The 27,584-nt window shown below is 40.7% G+C and overlaps 1 protein-coding gene and 1 non-coding gene across 4 annotated transcripts in view; one reads left to right on the forward strand and one right to left on the reverse strand.

Annotated features, from left to right (window-relative positions):
* The first annotated feature begins 730 nt into the window (after nt 1–730).
* Nucleotides 731–27,584, forward strand: part of Klb (klotho beta) — a 47,010-nt gene continuing 20,156 nt past the window's right edge. For all 3 annotated transcript variants that reach the window (XM_008833236.3, XM_029563575.1, XM_029563577.1), the window contains exon 1: nt 731–1,555. In XM_008833236.3, the coding sequence (XP_008831458.1) occupies nt 731–1,555 (825 nt within the window). The remainder of the gene's footprint in view (nt 1,556–27,584) is intronic.
* Nucleotides 12,516–12,645, reverse strand: LOC115070406. Its single transcript, XR_003849569.1, has one exon. It is a non-coding gene; the product is annotated as a small nucleolar RNA SNORA3/SNORA45 family (small nucleolar RNA).

Consider the following 27,584-nt stretch of genomic DNA (forward strand, 5'->3'; position numbering starts at 1 on the left):
CACCACACCTGGCAAGACCTTATCTCAAAAAAATAAATAAGTAAATAAAAAAGGATTATTCTTAGGTGTGTTATAATTTTTGTGGAAGTGCAATGTCTTGTTTTTTTATTCTTTTTAAAAAATATATTTTATTATTTTTATTTTATGTGATGCATGTATTGCCTGCATGTAGGTAAGTGCACCCGGGTTGTGCAATGCCAGCAAACAGAAGAGACTGTCAGATCCCCTAGAACTGGAGTTATGGACAGTTGTTAGCTGCCATGTGGGTGCTGGGATTCAAACCCGGGTCTTCTGCAAGAACAGTCAGTGTTCTTAACTGCTGAGCCATCTCTCCAGCCCCTATTTATTTTTTATTATTGACTTGTACATAAAATTGCTTTTCCCAGTATGTGAGATAATAAAATTATCACTTTAAAACTCTAAAAATAGAAAAGTAGATGCCTTATTTAATAATGTTGAAAACATTCAGAAAAGATCTGCATGCATGTGAAAGACTACACAGAAAATGTCACTTTTGTACATTGTTTACATGTTTACTTAACACATTCAAATTATTGTTCCCATTACAAGAGCACACACGTTGTTGACTGCAATGGGGCCACCTCCCTCAAATTACGTGGCTGTCCTAGACCCATCCGAAGTCGCCCAGTCCAGGCTAATCATTGACAGGGCTTTACAATCACAGGCTTTTACTGGAGCGCTGATAAGACAGTGCCACAGTTCGTGGCAAATGCAGGCAAGCTGTGCAGCAGGGTCTCCAGGGAATGAATGGATTTTCTTCAGCGCCGATGAAAGAAACACACGCTCTAGGAAAACAATGTCCAACGGGGCACTGCTGAGATGTGTCGTGCTGTCAACATTTATTCTACTACGGGCTGTTACTGGATTCTCTGGAGACGGAAGAGCTATATGGGCTAAAAATCCTCATTTGAGTCCGGTAAATGCAAGTCAGCTGTTTCTCTATGACACTTTCCCTAAAAACTTTTTCTGGGGTGTCGGGACTGGAGCATTTCAAGTGGAAGGGAGCTGGAAGACAGACGGAAAAGGACCCTCGATCTGGGATCATTTCATCCAGACACATCTGAGGAATGTCAACAGCATGGGTGGTTCCAGTGACAGTTACCTTTTTCTGGAAAAAGATTTATCCGCTCTGGATTTTATAGGAGTTTCTTTTTATCAATTTTCAATCTCCTGGCCAAGGCTGTTCCCTGATGGAATAGTAACCGTTGTCAATGCAAAAGGTCTCCAGTACTATAATGTGCTTCTGGACGCTCTGGCACTTAGAAACATTGAGCCTGTAGTTACCTTATACCATTGGGATTTGCCTTTGGCTCTACAGGAAAAATACGGGGGGTGGAAAAATGCAACCATGGTAGATATCTTCAATGATTATGCCACATACTGTTTCCAGACTTTTGGGGACCGTGTCAAATACTGGATTACAATTCACAACCCATACCTAGTTGCTTGGCATGGGTATGGTACAGGTATGCATGCTCCAGGAGAGAAGGGAAATTTAGCAGCTGTCTACACTGTGGGACACAACCTGATCAAGGTACTGTAAAGCGGTCTTCTCACAAAAGCTTGAGAGCATAGAAGGAGCAGGGGTTAAAAATAAACATTCTGTTTAAATGGTAGTCTACTAAAAATCAACACATCATTTTAAACTAATCCACAAATTCTGTTTTCATGTCTTATATTTAAAGAAGGGTGCATTTATTTTCCCAAATTATTATTAATACATTAATTTAGCTAGTTTCCTCTACGGTTGCACTTCAAGACCATATTTAAGATCTATAGTTAAACAGTAGAAGGTAAGAATGAGTTTAGCCGGGTGTGGTGGTGCACACCCTTAATCCCAGCACTCTGGAGGCAGAGGCAATGGATCTCTGTGAGTTTGAGGCCAGCCTGGTCTACATAGCAAGTTCCAGGTCAGCTGGGACTACAGGGAGACCCCGTCTCAAAAAGGCAAATATATATATATATATATATTCTAATAAAAAAAAATAAGTAAAATTTTAAAACTTTTATTACTTCTTTGAGAACACTATGTAGTGTATGTCCTGTATTTTCATTATATTCCACTCTTCACTACCTCCTCTCAAATCTTCCCAGACTGGCCTTGAACTCACAGAGATCCGCCTGCCTCTGCCTCCCAAGTGCTGGGATTAAAGGTATGCGCCACCATGCCCGGCCCTGGAAATTAGTATTTTATATGCTTAAAAGTTGGAACTCTTTTCTGACAGCACATCATGATTCCATAATTATGTCTACATGGATTTGTTGTTCCTATTCTTAGGTGCTGTAACAGGGAAAGTCAGTGTTAGCTCACCTATGCAGAATACAGAAATTGAAATAAATGTACCCCAAATTTGGTGTTATGTGGGTTGAATAGCAAAAAAGGTGAGATGATTTGTTCTGGGAAAATGAAACCAATAATATAAAAACTGGCAATATGCTCTGATAAGGTATTTTTAAAACAGTATATTTCAAAAGCTAGAATTTATGCTGGGAAATGTTCAGTTTCTTAAAACAATAATGAAAATGCAAACAAAATAATAGTTGATATTTTTGAGTGCTCATTAGTTACCACAGATTACATGAAGCATTTTTTTTGTATGTGACACAATTTGATCCTCTCAAGAATTTTATGAGTCCTATTATTTATTATTCCCATTTTAAGGATGAGGAAAATGAAGCTCAGTGGAATTAAATAGCTTGCCAATGGTCTCAGAATAAAGCTCAGCTGCTGTGAACATGGGATTTATAGCTGACAACAGAGTTTAACACTACCTTTGTTTTAAATCTTTTTTTAAAAAAAATAGTAACCTTCCAGGGACTTTTGAGAGACTCAGCCTCAGTGACACTGACATCTGGACAGACTACGTTTTGAATTAAATAGTTCACTGGAGAAAAATAAGTTACTGTGAATACTTGTTATATATGAAGATGAAAAGAAAAGTTATCAATAACATTTCATACTGTGCTAGGGGAAATATTGAACTTTCAAAGAATCAAATGTTAAATATGGAAAAATGGAAAAAATGTCCAGGATCATAAAACTACTTCATCCTAGCCCTTCTTTTCTTTTTAGGAATTTCTGAATTCATAGAAATTTACTTCTAGTTAGTCCTTGGTTTCAGTCACATCTGCCCTAACAAGACTGTATTATAATTTCAAGATCATTTGTTGCTTCCAAACCTGCTTAAAATATGTTATATTTTCATGGTTTCCCTTTTCCTCTACTAAAATCAGCTCTACCCTTTTTTTTCAAAATTTATCATATTTATTGATCTGTGTGTGCGTGCATGCATATGTGTGTGCGTGTGTGTGTGTGTGTGTGTGTGTGTGTGTGTGTGTGTGTACCTGCCAAGGGACACGTACACGTGTGAAGGTCAGAGGACAACTTGCAAGAGTCAGTTGTCTCCTTCCCCCATGTGAGTCCTGGGGAACAAACTCAGGTCATCTCACTTGACAGCAAGTGCCTTTACCTGCTGCGTCATCTTGAGGACCTGAGGATTTTTTTTTTAAATAATGGTGTTTTCTAAGTAATTTCTCTTGTCTCCTTAAAATGGGACACGTACACGTGTGAAGGTCAGAGGACAACTTGCAAGAGTCAGTTGTCTCCTTCCCCCATGTGAGTCCTGGGGAACAAACTCAGGTCATCTCACTTGACAGCAAGTGCCTTTACCTGCTGCGTCATCTTGAGGACCTGAGGATTTTTTTTTTAAATAATGGTGTTTTCTAAGTAATTTCTCTTGTCTCCTTAAAATGTCTAAATGATTAGCTGAAGTAAATGTCCTCAGACCTTTGGAACCAGTGGGAAAGTGAAATTCATTCACTGCATAACCCAGTGACCCATCGCAGAGAGAGATCTTGCAATGGTTTGGTAGCCTGAGGTGAACTGTTTCCCCACCCCTCCCCTCCCGCTTCCTTTAACAGAAAAAGATTAATTTGATATTTTATGTTGCAACAAAGTATTTTTCCTTCTTATTTCCCCTTGTGACCCAGGAGAAGCATTCTTTAGAGTTAGTTTATAGTTCAAAAACATTCATTAAATGAAGGCTAACATAAAACTCAATTGATAACTGATTATAGGCTATTTTATTCCCCAGTTCTCAGATCTTGAAAAATTATATAGTGACTGCTGGAATCCTTTTAATTCTAGAATGATCTTGAAAACTTTTTCTCAGTCAAAATGTGCTGGTTTTTAAGGACAATTCATAGATTCACAGATTTAGACTTCTGTTGTTTTTAAGACAAGATCTCAGGTACCCCAGGCTGGCCTTGAACTTGTCATATCGATAAGGATGACCTTGAATCTCTTATCCTCCTGCATCCACCTCCCAAGTGCTTCGATTATGGGTATGGACCACCACTCCCAGTTTACCTGGTGCTCTGGATCAAACCTAGGGCTTCCTGCACCCTAGGCAAACTTCTAGCTGAGCCACGTCCCCAGGCCTGACCTGGAATTTAGATTACACATTATTGAAAATCTGGTGAATACCTCAATGCAAGTCTAAACCTCTGGCATGAATTTTCCATAATCCCACCTACCATTGAATGCTCTGTTACGAGTTTTTAACAGTATTTGAACAGAAGTAAGGGTGCCTTTTTTGGCTTAGCCATATTTAAGCATGTAGTCATCACTTTAACTCTTATGTATAATCTTTGCAGCAATTTTACAAGATAGCTATTATTATTCCCATCATAACAATAATATTTGAATATGCATCATGTTGCTTCCCTGTATAAAATACTTTGGTGGCTCCCCAAAAGTTTTGAGCTGAAGTCCTGATTTGTCACCCAGGCCTTCAAAACATAACCGTTCATGCCAGTCTCCTTTCTGGCCACTGTAATGCCACCCTCTTGAAGTGAACATTCCATCATGAAGCATTGCTGTCAGAGGCCCACATTCACCTTTCTGGACCCAACCCTTCCAGTTTGCTCTGTCCAGCTAGATGCCTTTCTTAGCCCTGATTTCCCCATGAATGTCCTGAAGACTCACTTGAGACAGTCACCACCTGTAAATTATTCCTGAGCCCCACTGGAGCAAGTGTCCCTTGTGTGGGCTCACAACACCTGGTCCTTTTCTGTCTCTTCAGTTGAGAGACATATTTTGTTACTGTTGCTTATTTGTTTGCTTGCTTTTTGTCTTTATGTTCCCAGCATCTAACACCGAATATTTGGCACATGTTAAGGCATAAATGTTGCTGGAGTGAATGAATACTTTAGGATTTCTGCCTTTGTTAAAAAAAAAAATGCCAATTCAGTCTTCCTATTTCATTGTATTGTAACTAATTCTTGAAATATTGCTCCTATTAATCTAATGATATATTAGTCAGGATGCTGTTGGTTGCAAGTAACAGATCACATTGAAGTTGGCTCTAAGCAAAAATGAGCAATTTCCTGGGTGACTAAGCAGGGCTGAATGGACGCAGCAGCTAGCATGCCCTCAAAAGGCCCTTTCCTCCATCTGTGTCCATTTCTTCTTGGGTTGGTGTCATTCTGTCCTTTATAGGAAAAAAAGATTTCTTTTAAGTTCAGTTTTCTAAAAGTTTCACAGTACAGCTTGCTGATTTATGCCTATAATCAATCTTGACATTCAGAAGGTAGAGGAAGGAGGATTGGGAGTTTAAGTTCAGCCTAGGTTACACAGTAAAGCTCTGTCTCAAAACTAAGTAAATAAGTTAATAAATAATAAATAAATAAAAATAAGGCAGATGAGATGGCTCAATGGTTTAAAGGTGCCTGCCACCAAACCTGACAACCTGATCAGGACCTACAAGGTGGAAAGAGAGAATGGACTCCAAAAAGTTGTCCTCTGACCTCCACACGTGGCATGTGCGCGCATGCGCGCACACACACACACACACACACACACACACACACACAAAATAAATAAATAATGTAATAAATTTTTAATTACAAAACTAAAAATAAGTTTTATGGACTAGTTTGGCTTCTTTAGGCCATGCCCTTCTTCCTTGGATCATCAAAGCCCTAAGAGTTTGCATTCATGTTTCTTTCTGTTTCTTTGTTTCTTTTTCTTTTATTTTTTTGTTTCCTTCTACTTTTAAATCAATAAAAAAAAAACCATACACTTGTCTAAATTTGTAGACTTGGGTATGGGTGAACATACACTAAGGCTCAGGGGAGATGAGTTTGCTCAGGAGGCAGTCACTCATTCAGTTTATTACTTCACTAGTACTGCCAGCCTCCGTGTTCACTGTGACCATTTTGTGGCTTTGAAATGTTATCTTTCATAGACACACACTGTTGACACAGTGCAAGGATTTCTCAACACTGGCATTGTTGACATTTGGGGCTGGGCAACTTTTGTTGTGATGGGCTTTCCTGTGCATTCTATGATGTTTAGCAACATCCCTGGCCTATACCCCGTACGGATCTCCCCACCCCACCCAATTCCCTCACCCCTACCCAGCCCTGCTTCAGGTTTGTGGCAACCAAAACCGTCCCCAGACACTGCCAAACATCCCATGACAGGCGTGAGTCCTTACCTTTCCTCCACTTCTGTAAAACTACTGACATACCTACACCAAACAAGTGGCTGGAAGCAGAAGCAGGAAGACAGACGTTGAAACGCGATGGGCACAGAAGGCATAAAATGATCGTGCCATTACAGCATTGCCTCAAGAAGATTTTCACCAAGTCTATACGGTGCACAAATAACTTCAAAGTTCATTTCTAGCCTATTCTATTTTCAGAGAAGAAACAATACTTTTTTTAAATGTTAAAAACAGCTGGATGTGGTGCTATATGTCTGTAACCTCAGCACTTAGTAGACTGAGGCAGAAGGATTACGACTTTGAGGCCAGCCTGAGTTATATAGCAAGGTTTTGTCTCAGAAAAAGAAAGCTTTGAGGGGGCTGGTGAGATGGATCAAGGGTAAAGGTGCTTGCTGCCAAGCCAGACATCCTGAGTTTGATCCCTGAAACCCATGTTGTGTACGAAGAGAAACAAATCCCACATGCAAATTGTCCTCGGACCTCCACATGTGCATCCTAAAACCAAACATGTTATAGCATTTTTAAATGTCACAAAATGCTTTTTCTTTCATGAGTAAAATAATTTGGGGGCTAGAGAGATGGCTCAGCGGTTAAGAACACTGGTTGTTCTTGCAGAAGATCTGGGTTCGAATCCCAGCACCCACACGCAGCTAACAACTGTTGGTAACTCTAGTTCCAGGGGATCCGACAGCCTCTTCTGTCCTCGCAGGCATTGCACAACACGGGTACACTTACCTACATGCAGGCAATACACTCATACACATAAAATTAAAATAATAAAATACTTTTTAAAAATTGATATGTATTATTTACTAGATGGGATATGCCAGTATATTTATGAATTACTAGCTTTTTTAAAATGAATTACTAGCTTTTTTTCCCTGCCAGGGTTCAAACACAGGACTTTGTGCATGCTAGGCAAAATCTCTGCCCTGAGTTACATCCCTAGTCCTCTCTTTTTAAAAAAAAATAATAATTTATTTGTTATTTTTATTTTATGTGTACGTGTGTATTGCCTGCATGTAGGTAAGTGTACCCATGTCCTGCAATGCCCACGGAGGACAGAAGAGGCTATTGCATCCCCCTGGAACTGAAGTTAGGACAGTTGTTAGCTGCCATGTGGGTGCTGGGATTTGAACCTGGGTCTTCTGCAAGAACAACCAGTGTTCTTAACCACTGAGCCATCTCTCCAGCCCCATCCCTAGTCCTCTTACTAGTCTATGAATAGTTGACTTTTATTTTCTTTTAAATTTTTAAAATTTATTTTGTGTATGTGAGTCTGTGTATGGGTGCTCATGAATCATGACTCTAGTGTTCAAGTCAGAGAACTGCCTTGGGTAATCAGTTTTCTCTTTCTACTATGTGGGTCCTAGGGACTGAACTCACTTAGTCAGACTTGGTAGTAAGTGCCTTTACCTGCTGAGCATTCTCATTGGCCCTTAATTTATTTTAAATTAATTTTACACTCCAATTGTCAATAAAACAGATTTATATATAACTTAACCTACATCAACGCTTTTTTGTATTCCACACACAAAAAAAGTGCTTCCCTAAATTCCTCAGAGTTTCAAGAAATTGCTTCAAACTGTGAAAGAGGCACTCAAGACAAGAAATGTTGGGAAACTCTACACTAGGTTGAGGCCTTACCAACTTGTTCTTGAGTTTGGAATAAGTCTGTATTTCTTCCCTATTTTCCCACGTCTTTGAGGATTTTGTCTCAGTATTTCTTCACATCAACTTCTTGGGGAAGTCTACATTGGGACATGTATTAGGTATTTGACAAAAAATTAAATTTCTTTTTTGAGACAGGGTTTTATTATGAAGTCCTGGCTGCCCTGGAACTCTCTATATAGACCAGGCTGGCCTTGAATTCACAAAGATCTGCTAGCCTCTGCCTCTTGAGTGCTATGATTAAAGGCATGTACCACCATGCCTGGCTCTAAATTGATTTTTAAATTATTTTTCCTTCCTTTTAAAATCAGTTCATTCATTTATTTATTTGTGTGTGTGTGTGTGTGTGTGTGTGTGCAAGTGCATGTGCATGTGCATGTAAGAAACTTAGTATGGTGGTGCATACCAGCAATCTGAACAATTGAGAGGTAGAGGCAGGAGAATCAGGAGTTCAAGATCATCTTCAACTGTACAGCCAGCCTGGACTATGTGAGACTGTCTCAAAAAGTCAAAACATAAAAATAAAAGCAAGCAAGCAAAACAAAAAACCCTGTGACAAAATATGGACATTTTTATAGGTAGCAGGCAGATACGTGTATGCACGCACATATAGTCTTTTCTTTGTGTGTATGTGTGTGTGTGTGCATGTATGTATGGAACTAGAAATTGAAACTAGTACCTCACACACACTAGTCAAAGTACTCTACCACTGCATTACATACCCAGCTCTTTGGGATAGACTTTTTCTTTCCTTTTCTTTCTTTTTTTGATTTTGTTTGTTATTGTTGTTTGGATTTTTATTTCTTTTCTTTTTCTTTCTTTCTTTCTTTCTTTCTTTTTTTTCTTTTTTTGAGACAGAGTCTCTCTGTTGCCATAGCTGAACTGGAATTCACTATGTAGACCAGGCTGGCCTCAATCTCACAGAGATCCCCCTGCCTCTGCCTCCTGAGTGCTGGGCGCCCATCTTTATTCATTTTTGAGACATCTCTCTGTAGCCCCAGCTGACCTGGAACTCGCTATGTGGACTACACTGGTCTCCATCTCACAGAGATCTGTGCCTGTCTCTACCTCCAGAGTGCTGGGATTGTACCACCATGCCCGGTTTGTTTGTTGTTTTTTTGAGACTTTTCAAAAAATCGTGTATCCAGGCTTGATTCAAATGTAAATTTGTCCTACCTCAGTCTCCAGAGTACTGGAATTACAGGCATTTCCTACAATGCCCAGCCCCATAGAGTCTTTTTAATAGATGAAAAATCAATTATGTATGTTTATTTATATTAAATACTTTACATGAACAAGGCTCTGGCTTCCATCACCAGCACCTCAAAAAATTAAAAATAAAACATAAACATGTTGAAATAACCTGTGTTATTGAAGTTGGGTGGTGTATCTGTGAGAATTTATTATGCTGTTCTAGTTTTGTGTTTTTCACAGTTTTCATAAGTAAAAGCAAAAATAAAATAATAAGGTAAATATTTTAAAATAATGGGGTAGGTAAGATGGCTCAGCAGGTAAAGGCACCTGCTGCCAAGCCTGATAATCTGAGATCAATTTCAGGGACTTAAATGGTGGAAGGAGAAAAGTGACTCCCAGAAGTTCCCCTTGGATCTTCACACACACACACACACACACACACACACACACACACACACACTAGGGCATATACACACAAAACTTGAAAGATGAGTTGGCTTTAGTTCCTGAAAGTACGCACACACATACACACATATACACACACAAAAGAAATAAAAATGTAATCTTTTTAAAAATATATTAAAAATAATGGGAAATAACTGGTGTGGTGGTACACACTTGTAGGGGCAGGGGCTTGGAAGTCTGAGGCCAGTCTAGGTTGAATGTCAAGACCCTGTCTTAGAAAAAGAAAAAGAAAACAGCCATCTTTATATAGTTTTATTTTTCCTTTAAAGGCTCTGCTGAAATTCTTGAACAAAATTTAGTGTTAACCCAGCAAAACAGTTGAAAAAAGCCTCATTCCCATGATTCATAGCTATGCTTCCCTTTGCCAACACACTGCCGCAATCACTGTCTTCAACATCAAGAAGATTGCAGGATTTCTGGGACAAATTTAATTAGAGTAAATGTCATCTTTAGACTCCCTCCCCCCGCCACACCACATATAATGTGTGGGTGAAGGGCGTCCTCCTCTATCACTTGAGGCAGGGTCTCTCCCTGAACCTGAAGTTTGCATTTTCTAGCTAAACTGCCAGCCAGCAAGCCCCAGCAATCTTCTTGTCCCTGTCCCCGACAGCACAGAGACCTTGCCCAGCTTGTTACATGAGCACAGGAATCTAAACTCAGGTCCAGCACTCGTAACCATTTAACCATCTCTGTAGCCCCAACAAGAGTCCTCCCCCCACCACACTTTTTTTTTCTTATTCATATAGAAGCAAACCTCTTTTAAAAAACATTTTATTTATTAGTTTATGTGTATGCGTGTACTGCCTGCATGTATGCAAGTGCACCTGTGTTGTGCAATGCCCAGGGAAAACAGAAGAAATTGTCAGGTCCCCTGGAACTGGAGTTAGGACAGTTGTTAGCTACCATGTGGGTGCTGCAATCCGAACCCAGGTCTTCTTCAAGAGCAGTCAGTGCTCTTAACTGCTGAGCCATCTCTCCAGCTCTATAGAAGCAAATCTTGAAGGATTATAAGAGATAATTTTTCATTGAAAAAAATACTTTTCAGTGACTGGAGAGATGGCTCAGTGATTAAGAGCACTGGCTGTTCTTGCAGAGGACCTGGGTTTCATTCCCAGCACCCACATGGTGGCTGACAACCATCTGTAACTCCAGATCCAGGGGATCCAATGCACTCTTCTGACCTCCGTGGGCATTGTATGACATGGGTGCACTTACATACATGCAGGCAGTGCACTCATACACATAATAAAATAAAAATAATGAATAAAATATTTTAATAAAAATAATAATTTTCAAAAGTTCCTTTGATAAAGTTGGATTGCAAAATATTAACTTGCCAACATTAATTTTTGCTAAATGTGTAGCTTAAAAGAGTTATCTGATTTTTAGTTATAAGATTGTGAACTATTTATCCCATGGCTAACATTTTAAAATGAGGTTTTTCATTTGTCTCAATGATTTTAATATTTGCTCAAAACTTTAGTGTCCCACTGATGTGGTATTAAATTGCTATATGTGCCCTTACTAATATGATCTAGAGTTTAAATAAATTAGCTAACATACTTTAATTAACTAACACCTAATTCCTACAATATATCCCCAACTTGTTTTGCGGCGGAGGGGAGGGGGAGCCAGGGTCTCATTCTGTGGTCCTGGCTGGCCTAGAATGCACCTGCCTCTGAGTGCTGGGATTCAAGGCTTGCACCACCATGCCTAGCCCAACAAATTTAACATTTTTTAATTTGTACTTTAAAATTTTTTTTTATTTATATATTTTTATTTTATTTATATGAGTGTTTTGCCTGGATGTAAGTGAGCCTGTATCATGCAATGCCTATGGGTATCAGATACCCTGGAACTGTAGTTATGGATGGTTGTTACCTGCCATGTGAGTGTGAGATTTGGTTAAATCTCTTAACTGCTGAGCCATCTCTGCCATCTCTCTAGCCCCCAGTCCATTTTTAAAACAAAATATAGGGAATACTAACTTGACAGATTAAAACTAGTAATCTTGAACTGGCAAGATAATTGAGCAGGCAAAAGCACTTGCCATGGGAAAGCCTGACAACCTGAATTCAATCCCTGAATCCTGTGGTAGAAAGAGAGAACTGAATACTGAAAGTTGTCTTCTGACCTCCACTCCTGCTGTGCCTTGGGCACCAACACACACATCATACACATGAAAAAGTTGAAGAAGAAGAAGAAGAAGAAGAAGAAGAAGAAGAAGAAGAAGAAGAAGAAGAAGAAGAAGAAGAAGAAGAAGAAGAAGAAGAAGAGGAGGAGGAGGAGGAAGAAGAAGAAGAAGAAGAAGGAGGAGGAGGAGGAGGAAGGAGAGGAGGAAGAGAAGAGGAGGAGAAGGAAGAGGAAAAGGAGGAGGAAGGAGGAGAAGGGAGGAAGAGAAAGAAGAGAACTGAAGTGGGGAGAGATTGGGGAGGAAGGAAAGAAGGAAAGGAAAACTAGTATTCTTTTTCTCCTTCCACCGTGTGGGCTCCAGGGACACAGCTCAGGTTGTCAGGCTTGGCAACAAGCACCTTTACCAGTTTATCCATTTCACCAGCCCCAGAACTCTTCCTTTCTTTCTTCCTTTCTTTCTTTCCTTTCTTTCTCTCTCTCTCTTTTTCTTCCTTCCTTCCTTTATTTATTTTTTTATTTTTGACATGTTTCTGATCTGGGCACCAACAGGGCACTGACTACCCCACAGGTGAACCAAGACCAGCAGATCCTCTTCAAGAACCCTAACACACCAGGATAAGTAACCATGTCAGGATGTGACTCTAGTCTTGGGTCTTCTTTATTTATTAATTGTTGTTGTTTTGGGGGAGGGGGTTCTTGTTGCTGTTGTTTGGTTCAGGGTTTCTCTAGGTAGCTCAGGCTGGTCTTCAACTCACAATCCTCCTGCCTCTGCCTCCCAAGTGCTGGAATTTCAGGTTTGTGCTCCTACACCTGGCTTCAAACTAGTATTCTTAGAGATACATTTAATCAATTCTAAATAAGTAATAAAACTGCTTGTGAAAAACTTTCAAAGATAATTTCTATAACCACAATACCTTTGTTAGTTATAAGAGTCACAGATTTGAGGGCTAAACGTGGTATTCTACAACCTTCGAGCAAGTAATATTTACTTTTTCTAATCATGAAGGAGGTAGGAAAAAGTTAAACTTCAGTGAATGATTAACAAGAGTTTCAATAAATGTAATTATAAATGCTTATAGGATAATATTGTGGTTCTATTTAAACAGCTTTGAATACTCTCATACATGGAAAACTAAGCAGGCTGCAGATCAAAAAATAGCAAGTCATGGAAATGGTGCTGGAAGCATGAAACCATGACCCAAGGGAAGCCTCACTGTGTGGGAGAAGTCATTTACTATGAAGTCTTGGAGAAAAAAAACTCATTAGAAAATAGTAGAGGGGGCTGGAGAGATGGCTCAGCAGTTAAGAGCACTGGTTGTTCTTACAGAAGACCCGGGTTCAAATCCCAGCACTCACATGACAGCTAACAACTGTCCATAACTCCAGTCCCAGGGGATCCGACAGCCTCTTCTGTCTTCCATGGGCACTGTAAGACACGGGTGCACTTACCTACATGCATGCAATACACAGATAAAATAAAAATAATAATTTTTTTAAATAGTCAGTAGAAACACAGGGGGCTGGAGAGACAATTTGGTGAGTAGGAACACATGCTATGCAAACATGAGACTCTGAGTTTGGATCCCAGCACCCACATCAGATACTAGGTGTGGTCATACATGTGCCTGTAACCCCAGTGCTATGTGGGATGGAGACAGGAAGATGCTGGGGCTTGGTGACTGCCAGTTCTAGCTCCAGGTTCAATGAAATACCCTATCTCAAAGGAATAAAGCAGAGAAATAATCAAGTAGAATACTCCATGTCCTCCTCTGACCTCTGTACACATGCCATGCACATGTGCACATACATATGTATGCAGACACCACAGACACATACAACCCACACATGCACACACATGCACACACACAAATAAAATAATAAAACAAGAGAAGTATTTCATTCAAACCCCTGAGCATTTAAGTCACTCCACAGTACTAGGAATGCTGAGCATAGACCAGAATCATCTAACTTATTAGTTGTCATGAGTGAATCACAGAATGAATTAAAGCAATCCCAGAGTGATCTAATGGCGTCATTTGAAAATGTTTTGGGAGAATCCAGAAGAAAAGCCAGGATCTTTTAATATAGGTTTTTGAATCTTAAAGGGAGTGCATTGCCAGGTGTGGTAGTACATAATCCATTTATAATCCCAGCATTCCACAGGCAGAAGCAGAAGGAACACTACAAATTTGAAGCCAGCCTGCTCCACATAGTGAGTTCTAGGCCAAACAAGGCTACATAAGCAAGATCCTGTCTCAAAAAAGTCAAAATGGAGGGAATAAAAGAAAAAGGAGAGCCTTTCTGGTTCCACTACCATCCTATCTTAACCAGAGATTATGTGCCTAAGTCTTAAATAAAGGGCAAGGGTCATGTTAACTCAGTACTCATTGTCTGCCCCCTTTGCCTTGATTTGAATATCAACACGTTATGATGGGGTAAAAAACATGCCCTATGTACAACAGAATCCAGAATGACTGAACATTATGTTTACATTTCTTTATATTTTTTTTCCTTTTGAGATGTTTTAGAATTTTGGGAAATCTGATGGAGTGAAAGCATTAAAACAGTTCAATTACTGGCAGAAACTGTTTCTCACTAGTCACTTGATTTTTAAATTCTTATTCCCTTATTTTTAAAGATAGAGTCTTGCTGACCCATGTTGGTCTCAAACTTGAGATTCTCCTGATTCAGCCTGCTGGGATTACAAGTATGTGCCACCAAGCCTGGCTCTCTTGACTTTTTTTTTTTTCCTTTTCTTTTTTTTTTTTTTGGTCTTTTTGAGACAGGGTCTCCCTGTAGCCCCAGCTGGCCTGGAACTCACTATGTAGACCAAACTAGCCTTGAACTCACAGAGATCCGCCTGACTCTGCCTCTGGAGTGCTGGGATGAAAGGCATACGCCACCAGGCCCGGCAACTTTTTTTTTTTTTATTTGATGTGTATGAGTGTTATACCTGCATGTAGGTAAGTGCACCCATGTTGGTGCAATGCCAGAGGAGGACAGAAGAGGCTGTCGGATCCCCTGGAACTGGAGTTACAGACAGTTGTTAGCTGCCATATGGGTGCTGGGATTCGAATCCGGATCGACTGCAAGAACAACCAGTGTTCTTAACCACTGAGCCATCTCTCCAGCCCCTCTCTGGACTTTTTTAAATAAGAAAAATTTTTAACTTTAGCCAGATGTGGTGGCACACGACTTTAATCCCAGCACCCGGGAGGCAGAGGCAGGTGGATCTCTGTGAGTCCAAGGTCAGCCTGGTCTACATATAGAGTTCCAGTCCAGCTGGAGCCACCGGGAGACCCTGTCTCAAAAAGACCAAAATAATAATAATAATTATTAATAATAATAATGATAAATAATGAATTTTGCTGGGCATGGTGGTGTGCTTTAATCCCATTACTCAGGAGGCAGAAGCAAGTGAATCTCCCTGAGATCTAGGCCAGCCTGGCCTACTGGTCTACATGGTGAGTTTCAAGCCAGCTAGGGCTACAGGGAGACCCTGTCTCACAAACCAATAAATAAATAATGCATTTTATTACAAACGAACAATACTGAAAGATATTAAGTTAGAAATGGAAGACCTCCTGTCCCATTACTCCTTAAACCCATACTCCAAAAGTAGCAATTTGTTCAATATCCAAAACGTTTTGTATATATACATAAACATATACATATAATTATTTTGTTTTGGGGTTTTGTTGTTGTTCTTGTTGTTTGGTTGTTTTTTTGTTTTGTTTTTTGTTTTTAAACAGAATCTCTCTGTAGCCCCAGCTGCCCTGGAACTCACTATGTAGCCACAGATGACCTTGATCTTCTAAACCTCCTGCCTCTATCTCCCCAATGCTAGGATTACAGGTATGTGCCACCATGACCAGTTTTTGAGATGCTAAAGATCAAGGTCAGACTTTGCACATGCTGGGCAAGCACTCTATCAGCTGAGCTACATGTCCAGCCTCCAGTTATCATCTCTGATTAATCAGAATGTAAAAGTGGTACTCACTTCAACGGCACATACATGAAAGTAGGATATGCAGATGTGTGTTCTGTGTGTACCTCTTCTTCTGTAGTACTGTTTACTACCATACTTCATCTGAAGGCAGGAAACTCTGTTCATCTGTTCTCTAAACACCTACTATGATGCCCTGTTTTTTAAATAAATGTTTGTTGACTTAAATTTAGGAAAAAAATTGCAACAATTGGTCTAAGAGTGAAAAAGGCTATTATAGAATAGTAGACTAGTAGCCAGAGGTTAAAGGAAACATTGAAAAAAATGATTTATCCAGGAGCCAGATGTGATAGCTCTCACTTGTGGTCCTAGCACTTGGGAGGCTGGCGCAGGATGATTGTAAATTCAAGGCCAGTGTGAGCTATATAGTGAAACCCTGTCTCAAAAAAAAAAACGAAAAGTTTATCAGGGCTGGAGAGAAGGTTCATGGCTCAGTGGTTAAGAGTACTTACTGCTCTTATAGAGGACCAAGGCCCAGTTTCCAACACTTACGCAAAGGCTCATAGCTGTCTGTAACTCTTATTTATTTGTTTAATTTATTTGTTTATTTGTTTTATTTATTATTTATTTATTTATTTATGTATTTATTTTGAGACAGGGTCTCCCTCTAGCCCCAGCTGGCCTGGAACATGCTATGTAGATCAGGCAGGCTGGCCTGATCTCACAAATATCCACCTGCCTCTACCTCTCAAGTGCTGGGAATAAAGGCATGTGTTGCTCTGTCTATAACTCAAGTTCCAGGGGTTTCGATACCTTCTTCTGGCCTCCAAGGGCATCAGGCACACAGGTGATGCATATATAAACATTCAGGCAGAATATTCATACACATAAAATAAATAAACCTTAAAAATAAGTTTATCAGGGTTTGGAGAGATGGCTCAATAGTTAAGAGCCCTGGCTTCCAGAGAACCCAGGTTCGGTTCCCAGAACTCACCCAGCAGCTAACAACTGTCCATAACTACAGTTCCAGGAAATCCAATGCCCTCTCTGGTTTCTGTAGGCATTGCACACATATCCTGCACTTACATGCAAGCAAAACACATAAAATACAAATAAATAAGTAATTAAATCAGCTGAGGCGTGATGCCCCGCTCATTTAATCCCAGCACTCAGGAGGCAGAGGTAGGCAGATCTCTGTGAGTTTAAGGCCAGCCTGGTCTACACAGGGAGTTCCAGGTCAATCAGGGTACATAGTAAGACCCTATCTCAAAAAAAAGTTACTAAACTTGCTTTTGCTGATATATGTAACTCTTCAAAGGAAAATGAAGTCAAAGTTCATCCTATGGATTCTCCACATGACTGGGTCCAAGGTAGCACCCACCTGGTGAAGGAAACTGAAGACTTAATCAAAGCCATCTGCAGAAGCCTCTTCTCATACAGTGCTTCTCAGAGGCTCTCTCAGTGTTCCATCTCTTGCTTTTATACCATATCTGTACATATCCCTTGCATTTTCACAGCCTGTTCAATTACCCATGGGACTTAGGGATAAAACCATGTTTCAAAGTCACATAGTTTAATTCGCATGACATTCTGGCAATGCCAGTGACCAAGAAGTCTAAAGGACTTTGTTCTGATTCTGACTGTACCATTGTGACTCGGGCAAGCCAATAATCATCTCAGCATCTTCAGCTATAATGGAAAAATTTTTTACTTTTTATTTTATTGTATGAGTGTTTGCCTGCATGTATGTATGTGTACCATATGTGTGCCTGGACAGTCCAGAAGAGAGCATTGGGGGATCCCCTGGAACTAGAATTACAGGTAGCTGTGCGCCACCATGTGGGTGCTGTGAACTGAGCAAGTGCTCTTAACCTTTGAGCCACAGAAGTGTGAGGACCAGAGTTTAAACCCTCAGAACCCAAGTAAAGGGAGAGATGGGGATTCCCAGAGCAATCTAGGTAGCAATACTAACCATATGGGTGAACTCTGGGTTTGATTGAGAGACCCTGCTACAATGAATACAATGAAAGAGCAATAGAAGATGATTCTTGACATCAACTTTAGGCCTCCGAATGCATGTGCACCCATACACACTATGCCCCCACTCATGTAAAACATGCATATAAACATGTATGCCACACACACACGTGAAAATGGAAAAATAAAAATAAATAAATGAGAAAATACATGTGAAGGACTTATAATCTCATTCCTAGAACATTGGCCCTGGGTTATTGCTATTTATATTTTTATATTCCCACTGTTCTTAATGTAATCAATATTCTATCTAATCGTGAAAGTCAGTCATCTTTAGGAATCATGTACTTTTACTTGCTTGAAGGTAATGTTCTAAATGCTACGCAGGCACCTTTCTGTCAAGCACTGATGATGGTGTAAAACTCAGCATCCTCCAAGAAAGACAGTTAATGCCAGGGTGGTCCTGAGGGATTCATGTGGCCTCTGCCACCACTAAGGAAAATATCCAATGCCAACACTACTGATTCTATGAAAGAGGCACAGAGATTTCCACATCAGTGTTTCATGCTGTGCTAGGCACTTGGACAACCATGTGACTTTGCAGTTTGGGTAGACAACACATTTGCTGGCAGGTCCTACATGGTCTTTCTAGATGATTCTGAATTCCAGATATGTGTAGATGCAAAGTTGATATGATACCTTTCTTCCAGGACAATTTAATTCTTATAATAGCCAAGTATGATCATAGGGCCACACACCTGAATCCCAGCACTTGGGAAGATAGTTCAAGGCAAGCCTGGGCTATATAATGAGATGTCTCAAAAAGCAACATCTTTACTAACTGAGCTATGTCCCAACCACCAGGTGTGATGGCTCATATCTATAATCCCAGCACTGAAGAGACTGAGACAGGAAGATTCTAGACCAGCCTGGGCTACATAGTGAGTTCCAGATAAAGGTGAGACCCTGTCTCAAAAATAAAACCAAAAAGAAAAAGAATGAAGGCAAGATATTGTTTCCAAGAGAGTTTCAAGGTCATAAAAAAAAAAACTTTAAAGAAGTAACAGCCACATAAGACAAAGAAGCAATTGTCACTAGGCATGGTGGCACACCTTTAATCCCAGCACTCAAGAGGTAAAGGCAGGTGAATCTCTATGAGTTTGAAGCCAACCTGATCTACACTGGGAATGCCAGACCAGCCAGATGTCTCACCACAGCCAGTTTATCCCAAGCTGGGGGTTGAACCCAGGGTTTCCTACATGCTAGGCAAGCCCTTTACTAACTGAACTATGTCCCAGCCCTCCAGCCAGGAGCCAAATGATACTTTGTCTCCAAATAAATAAGTAAATAAATAAAATAAAAACATAAAGAAACAGGGACTAGAAAAATGACTCAGCAGTTAGGAGTGTTTATTGTTCTTGAAGAGGATGCAGGTTTGATTCTCGGCACCCACATGGCAGCTAACAACCACCAATCATTGTGCCATTTCCAAGGGACCTGACATTCTCTCCTGTCCTCTGAAGCAAGCACCAGGCACACATATGGTGCACATACAACATGCAAGCAAGCACTCATACACATAAAATAAAAATAAGTAAATCTTAAAATGTAAAGAAGCAATAGCCACCTCATTTTTTTTTTTTTTTTTGGTCTTTTTGAGACAGGGTCTCCCTGTAGCCCCAGCTGTCCTGGAACTCACTATGTAGACCAGGCTGGCCTGAACTCACAGAGATCTGCCTGCCTCTGCCTCCTCAGTGCTGGGATTAAAGGCGTGCGCCACCACGCCCAGCTTTTTTTAAAATCAAGAAATAGTAAATGTTGCATACCTTAGCCACTGAGTAAATAAAGAAGTGCTGGGCTGGAGAGATGGCTCAGGGGTTAAGAACACTGGTTGTTCTTGCGGAAGACCCAGGTTCAAATCCCAGCACCCACATGACAGCTAACAACTGTCTGTAACTCCAATGCATATACATAAAATAAAAATTATAAATAAAAAAAATTTTTAAGTTAAAAAAAAAAAGAAGTGCTAGTCAGGGACTGGAGAGATGGTTCAGGGGTCAAGAGCACTGGTTGCTCTTGCAGAAGACCTGGGTTCAACTTCTAACACCCACATGGTGGCTAAGAACCATCCATAACTCTAGTTCCAGGAGAATCCAACACCATCTTCTGACCTCCGAGGGGACTGCAGGACATGGGTACATCTTCCTACAGGCAAGCAATACATTCATACACATAAAATAAAAATAATAGCCGGCACACGCCTTTAATCCCAGAACTTGGGAAGCAGAGGCAGGCAGATCTCTGTGAGTTCAAGGCCAGCCTGGTCTACATAGTGAGTTCTAGGACAGCTGGGGCTAGAGGGAGACCCTGTCTCAAAAAAGACAAAAAATAAATAAAATAAAAATAATAAATAAAATATTTTTTAAAAGAAGTGCTAGCCAGCAGTTGGGAGACATAGAAGATCAGACGTTCAAGGTGAGCCTCAGCTACATAGTGAGTTTGAGGCCAGCCTGGACTACATGAGGCTCTGTCTCAAAAAGAAAGAAAGAAGTGCTAAGTAGATGAAAAATAAATCAAATTGAGATTAATCTGTGTCCGGAAGAACAAGAAATAAAACTCATTGCAAATGATGAAGGAAAAGCCTGTAGCCATGAGCCTGGAGAGCTAGGGCTTAGGAGCTATGGGCAGATTTCCATGACTTCAAGTTAAATTATTTCTACCTCTTTCAGGTTTGGGGGGGTTCATTGTTGTTGTTTGTTTAATTTTTATTTTTGTTTTACATGTATGAGCATTTTGCCTATATGTATGTAAGTGCACCACATGTGTGCAATGCCCACAGAGGCCAGAAGCGAGTATCAGATTCAACTCCCTGGAATGGGAGTTAATGGAGGGTTGTTAGCCACCATGTGGGTGCTGGGAGCAGAACCTGGGTCCTTAGCAAGAACAGCAAGAGATTTCAGCAGCTGAGCCATCTCTTCAGTCCCTATTTGTTTGTGGTAAGACAGGGTCTCCTGTAGCACAGTCTGGCCTGGAGCTCATTATGTAGCCAAGACTGACTGAACTTCTGATCCTCCGGCCAGTTTATGCCAAGCTAGGTGTGGAGTTGAACCCAGAGCTTCCTACATGCTAGGCAAGCCCTTTACTAACTCAGCTATGTCCCAGCCCTCCAGCTTGCTCTTTTTCAAAGAACTTTAAATTTACATTTACATAGTCTTTACCTCTGCTACCTCATGTGACCTTCACAAGAGTTCTCTAGGGTGTTTATTTTTAGTTCACTGTAATGAAGGAGGCAACCAAGGACTCTGAGAGGGAAATGATTTATCAAGATCATAACCCTCATTAGCAGCAGAACCAGTAGAGCCCAGATCCCTTGCATTCAAAACCAGCGTCATTTCCCTTACAGGACCATGTAAGTGAAGAACACATTTATATCACTCTCAAGGATCATTTCTCTGTAAACACAGCTGTCAAGGTTTTGCAGCAGATGGTCACAGAACACTCATACCAATGGGCAAAATGTGTGGCAAGCAATTTAGGAATATTTAAAGCAATTCTTAAAAATGTGCAGTCCTTGGGGCTGGAGCGATGGCTCAGCAGTTAAGAACACTGGTTGTTCTTTCAGAAGACCCAGGTTCGAATCCCAGAAACCACATGGCAGCTAACAACTGTCCGTAACTCCAGTGCCAGGGGATCCGACAGCCTCTTCTCACCTCCGTGGGCATTGCATGACATGGGTACACTTACCAACATACAGGCAGTACATGAATACACATAAAAATAAAAAAAAGTGCAGTCCAGGGCTTGCAAGATGGCTTATGGCTTAGTGAGTAAAGGTGCTTGCCACCAAGCCTGATGACCTAAGTATGATCCCCAGAGTCCTCATGGTGGAAGGAGAGAACCAACTCCCACAAGTCGTGTGCTGATGTTCATGTTCGTGGGAGTACTCCACACACAACACACACACACATACACATAAATAAATAAATAAATAAATAAATAAATAAATAAATGTAATAAGAAAATGTTTAAATAGGCAACCCATTCCTAGGATTACTAAGAGGAAAAATTTCAAATAAATTAAGTTTCATACCCAAAGTTTTAATTATGAGAGGTTAAAAAAGAACAAAGAAAAACAAGCTGATTTCTATCAAAAGACAGAGATGACCAAGGAAGTCATATGTCACCAAATCATTGAATTGTTGTGTTGTTAAGATAATTATCAAGACTACAACATGGAAAATATTTAAAATTACTTTAGCTGGAGGAAAGGATGGAAGTGAATAGGGAAATATAAAAAATTTTATGTTCTGGAGGGTTTTTGTTTGCTTGCTTGCTTTGGGTTTTTTAAAAATATTTTATTTATTATTTTTATTTTATGTGTATGCGTGTATTGCCTTCATGTAGGTAAATGAACCTGTGTCATGCAATGCTCAAGGAAGACAGAAGAGGCCATCGGATCCCCTGGGACTGGAGTTACGGACAGTTGTTAGCTGCCATGTGGGTGCTGGGATTCAAACCCGGGTCTTCTGCAAGAACAACCAGTGTTCTTAACCACTGAGCCATCTCTCCAGCCCTGCTTTGGGTTTTTTTTAAAGATTGATTTTATTTTTAATTATATGTATATGTGTGTGTCCATGAGAGGGTATGTGCATGTGTGAGAGCAGGTGTCCCCAGAAGTCAGAAAAGGGCATCAGATGCCTTGGAGCTGAGTTGGAGATGGTTGTGAGTCACCTGATGTATGTACTGGGAACAAAATCAGGGTCAACTACAAGAGCATCAAGAGCTCTTAACCAAGCTAGGCATGGTGGTGCCATCCTTTAGTCCCAGCACTTAGGAGGTATAACTTTTACAAAATTCTTTGACAATTTCATACACATAAACTATGTATCTTGCCCTTATGCACCCCAGCTCTCCCTCCCCTCCCCCACACACTCAACATGTGCAGAATTAAATTTTGTTTCGTAGTTTTAATTTTTATTTATTTATTTATTCATTTTTATGTGTATGAGTGTCATGCCAGTATGTATGTAACTAGACCTGTGTTATACAGTGCCCGGCAGAAGAGGATATCAGATCCCCTGGAACTGGAGTTACAGATGGTTGTTAGCCACCATGTGGGTGCTAGGATTTGAACCTGAGTCTTCTGCAAGAGCAGTCAGTGTTCTTAACCACTGAGCCACCTCTCCAGTCCCTTGTTTCGTGTATTTGAGACAGGGTCTCTCAATAACCCCAGTCCATGGAGGATCATCAGGTTTATCATGTGCCTCAGTCCATCCTTTCCACCAGTGTGCCTCCATGTCTTCCTTACTGCTAACCCTTTCTTCATCTCTGTTTTTAAAGTTTGGCCTGCTATCTTATTTGCTTCCTATCATCCACCGTATTTATCAGTCCGAAGTTCCAAAGGAATCAAAGACACTGACCACATTAGACAGGGGAAGGGATCAGAATAAGGGTGTGATATTAGGATTCTCACTGCCTTCCAAGGACATAGGCCCCAAGAGTTAGCTCTAAAGGAAAAGGTTTCTTAGTTTGAATCAAGCTACTGAGTCTAAAGAACAAAGGTTGAAGCTCCCTTAAATCAATCATTCCAAAGGGAGATGGCCTTGGATGAGATAGAGGATAACCTTCGAAAACTGTAGGAGGTTGTGCAAAGGGGCCAGGCCTAGGTTGCATTTCCCTCCCAGCCCCTTTCAGTTGTCTCAACAGATCTTAGCATCATCCATCCAAAGAAGATCTGCAAGATTTGGGTCAAATGCTCTATCTCAGAGCAAACTTTTTACCTGTTATTTGGCAGTCAAGTTATAACCATAAGTGCTGCACAGAGAGCCTCCCCCACACTCTCTACAGAGAAGGGAAGGCTGACTTCAGCCCAGAGCAAAGATAACCGGAGATACCTTGATAGCCTCTGCAAATAGGAGCTAAGGTAAAAGAGACGGGGTGCAACATGAAGGTCACCTTGGGGTAGGCCAACATAATAAGCATTATCCAGAAATCCTGGTTGCAAACGTGTCGAGAAGGCTCAAACCTTGCCTTCTAAGTAAGCTGTGCTGATTCTCACTTGAATGCAGATTGACTGAGATTTTAATCACACTTTAGGGCATCTTTCCTATAATCACCAAAATAGGTAACAGAGTTCTATTTTAAAGAAAGTCACTACCGTGTTTTCTCTATTAGGCTGGTCAATTCCTATTATTATTTTTGGTTTTCGTTACATTGTTTATGGGGAGTGCACGTACATGCTACTGTGCACATATGGAAGTCAGAGGACATCTTTGAGAAACTGATTTTCTCCACCATGTGGGTTCTGGGGACCAAACTCAGGTTGTCACACTTAGCATCAAACACCTCTAACCACCGGACCATCTTACTGGCCCATTTTTTATCTCGTTTAGGCTTTTTTTTTTTTTTTTTTTTTTTTGAGCCAGGGTTTCATTTAACCCAGGCTGGCCTTGAAATCCTGATTCTCTTGACTCTACCTCCAGATTTCTGGGATTACAGGCCCCCAGGCCCCCACCACTGTTCCTGGCTCTTGTTAATTCCTGTCAGCACTGATTTCATGCACTGATGTTGAGACTCACTCTCCCTGTAATGTTGATGGCAATCCGAAGCTCACTCAAGGTGGCTGACTTTATGACTTGGCTTTCATGTCTGTGTGGCACTTCTACATCTTATATGTCTGGGGCTCCCAACAACCCCAAAGAGAGTTACTGATTACCGTCTTCCAGGGATGAAAGCACTACAACTACCAAGGGTTAAACTAAGCAACCGGTTACAATAAAGCCCAGAATGTCCCCCTTTGTGTCTAATGTACATGACCGAAAAGAAAAGCAGTCCACCAAACCTTTCACAGTGGTTCTAACCCCAGAAAAACCCAGGAAGACAGCAGCTGAGACCATTTAAGGCAGCCCAGCCTAGCTCCCTTATGATTCGTTCTAGAAACTATAACCTCAGCTTGGAGGCAAGAGAGGAGGCTAGTTGAGCACTTCTCTCAGAGAAAAGCATTCTTAAAGATCTCCAGAGTTGGGCATGGCAGCTCTCACCTGTAATCCCAACATTCAAGAGACAGAGTCAAAAGGATCATGTGGTGGAGGCTAGCCTGGGAAACACTGTGAGACCCTGTCTCAAAAGAAAAAAAGAGGAGAACATTTGGACATTGGGTGCTAAATTGTTCCAGGATCTTTCAATGAAGAGAGAGAGAGAGAGAGAGAGAGAGAGAATAGCCTTGAGTTCTAAGAAATAGCTCAAGCTTTTACAAAAACTTTATTGAGCATTTCATATATGCATATGAGATGTTTTGATTAAATCCATGCCCACTCCCTCCCCTCCAACATTCCCCCCTCTGAAGTGGTACCCCTAAAATCTTTTAAGGATTAGATTAAAGATCCCAAATACTTTTGACATTTTTGGCTTTGGAACAGAGTATGTTGCTAATAGGCCCAAGGACATTTTGACTTTTAGCCAAGAAACTGGCTACATTTCTTTGGGGTCTTTTTTCTTTCTTTTTTGGTCTTTTTGAGACAGGGTCTCCCTGTAGCCCCAGCTGGCCTGGATTCGCTGTGGAGACCAGGCTGGCCTTGAACTCACAGAGATCCGCCTGCCTCTGCCTCCCGAGTGCTGGGACTAAAGGCGTACACCACCACGCCTGGCTTCTTTGGGGTCTTTTTACCCTAACTGCCTAGCCAATTCCTACCTCCTATTCTTATCACACCATCCTCTGAAGGGGTTACCCAAATTGCCAATAGGGAATAGAGACGCGGACTGTTCTGGCTTCTTCCATGCTGAACAGGGACTCAGGGTGAGGCAATTGGAGTACCCCTTCAGTGGGTCTATCTAAAGGGCTCCCAAATTGCATAACTCTTGTGAGAGAGAGATATTCAAATCAGCTTTTCTTACATAAAGCTGGATGGCACTAGTTTTGGACTTACCCTTTATATCAATGGCTACCTACCCCACCCTAGCAAGATTTATAGAACATTGTCTAGTCCACAGAATTTATCAAATTTAAATCAATTGCTTATTTAATTGTTTTTGACTTACAAAAAGGCAGTCTCAGATGGTTCATCCTCATAGAAAAATATCTCCAGTGAGTGGAAGGAAAGCTAGGAACAAAACTAAAAACAGATTGTAGGTTAAAAAAAATAGGTTAGCCGGGTGTGGTGGTGCACGCCTGCCAGGTGGATCTCTGTGAGTTCAAGGGCACCCTGGTCTTCATAGTGAGTTCCAGGACAGCTGGGGCTACAAGGAGACCCTGTCTCAAAAAGACAAAAAAGCAAAAACAAAAACAAAAAATAGCAGGTTATATATATATATATATATATTTGTTTTAGAAACCCTCAAACAGAGGAGAAATTGAGAGACAATGAAAGAGACATCAGAAGGCAAACAAGTGCGCTGGGGACCATAGAGTGATTGCTTATCATGTGCAAAGCCCTGACTTCAATTCCCAGAACCACAAAAATGAGGCGTGATGGTGCATATCTGTAATCCCTGCACTTGGGAGGATCAGACATTCAAGGCTGGCCAGAACAGAGACATAACTTTGGGCACTGACTAGTCTACAGCCTTCATTGTGTCCCTCACAGTCCTTTTTCCTTCAGCTCATGGTTCTTTGCTGGACCACATCGTCTGACTTTTTTTTTTTAATATTTTATTTATTATTTTTATTTTATGTGTATGAATGTATTGCCTGCATGGAGGTAAGTGCACCCGTGTCGTGCAATGCCCAAGGAAGACAGAAGAGGCCATTGGATCCCCTGGAACTGGAGTTATGGACAGTTGTTAGCTGTCATGTGAGTGCTGGGATTCAAACCTGAGTCTTCTGCAAGAAGAAACAGTGTCTTAACCGCTGAGCCATTTCTCCAGCCCCACATTGTTTGACTTTAATTTTTCATAATGTTCTGTTTTTTAGTTTTTAAAAATATTTACTGATTATTTTTTTGTGTTTGAGTGTTTGCCTGCATGTATGTAAGTACATTTGCATGCAGTGCCTTGTGGAGGCCAGAAGAGAGTGGCAGATCTTCTAAAACTGGAATTACAGACAGTTGTGCATCATGTGGGTACTGGGAACCAAACCCAGGCGCTCTCCAAGAGCCAGCTAGTACTCTTAGCCATTGAACCATCTCTCCAGCCCTGTTGTTTTATATGTTTCTCTTTCTTTCATTTCAGTCTTATTTTTAGAATAAATATCTTGACAGCATAGCCCTGGGCCATATGTTTCAACCTCTTGGGACAGGGCAAGTCAGGCATTAAGTACTCAGTAGATGTATATTAAGTAGGCCAGAAATTGACATGGGCTCTGCTATAAGAGACTGCAACCAGAAATGTAAATTCACAAGGACCAATAATAATAACACCCATCTTCGGGTGGTACTTCTCTGTCCTCTGTCCTACATTTTAGCTCTAAATCTGAGAACAACCTTATGAAGGGTACAACTAATCTGATTGGACAACTGAGTGTGCTCCAAGATTTCAGAAAGCTTAGGTGCTTGCCTCAGGCCACTGTAAGTACTTGAACTTCAAGCCCAGGATACTGACTTTGGAGCACACACTCTTTCCACTGGCTTTCTATATGGGGCAGTGCCTGCCACCTTTAATAATACAATAAAATAATAATAATAACAATAACAACAACAACAACAACAACTAAGGCTGATATAAAGCTTAGTTTG

The sequence above is a fragment of the Nannospalax galili genome, unplaced genomic scaffold (genome assembly GCF_000622305.1).
Source record: "Nannospalax galili isolate Female #2095 unplaced genomic scaffold, S.galili_v1.0 scaffold236, whole genome shotgun sequence".
Classification (NCBI taxonomy): Eukaryota; Metazoa; Chordata; class Mammalia; order Rodentia; family Spalacidae; genus Nannospalax; species Nannospalax galili.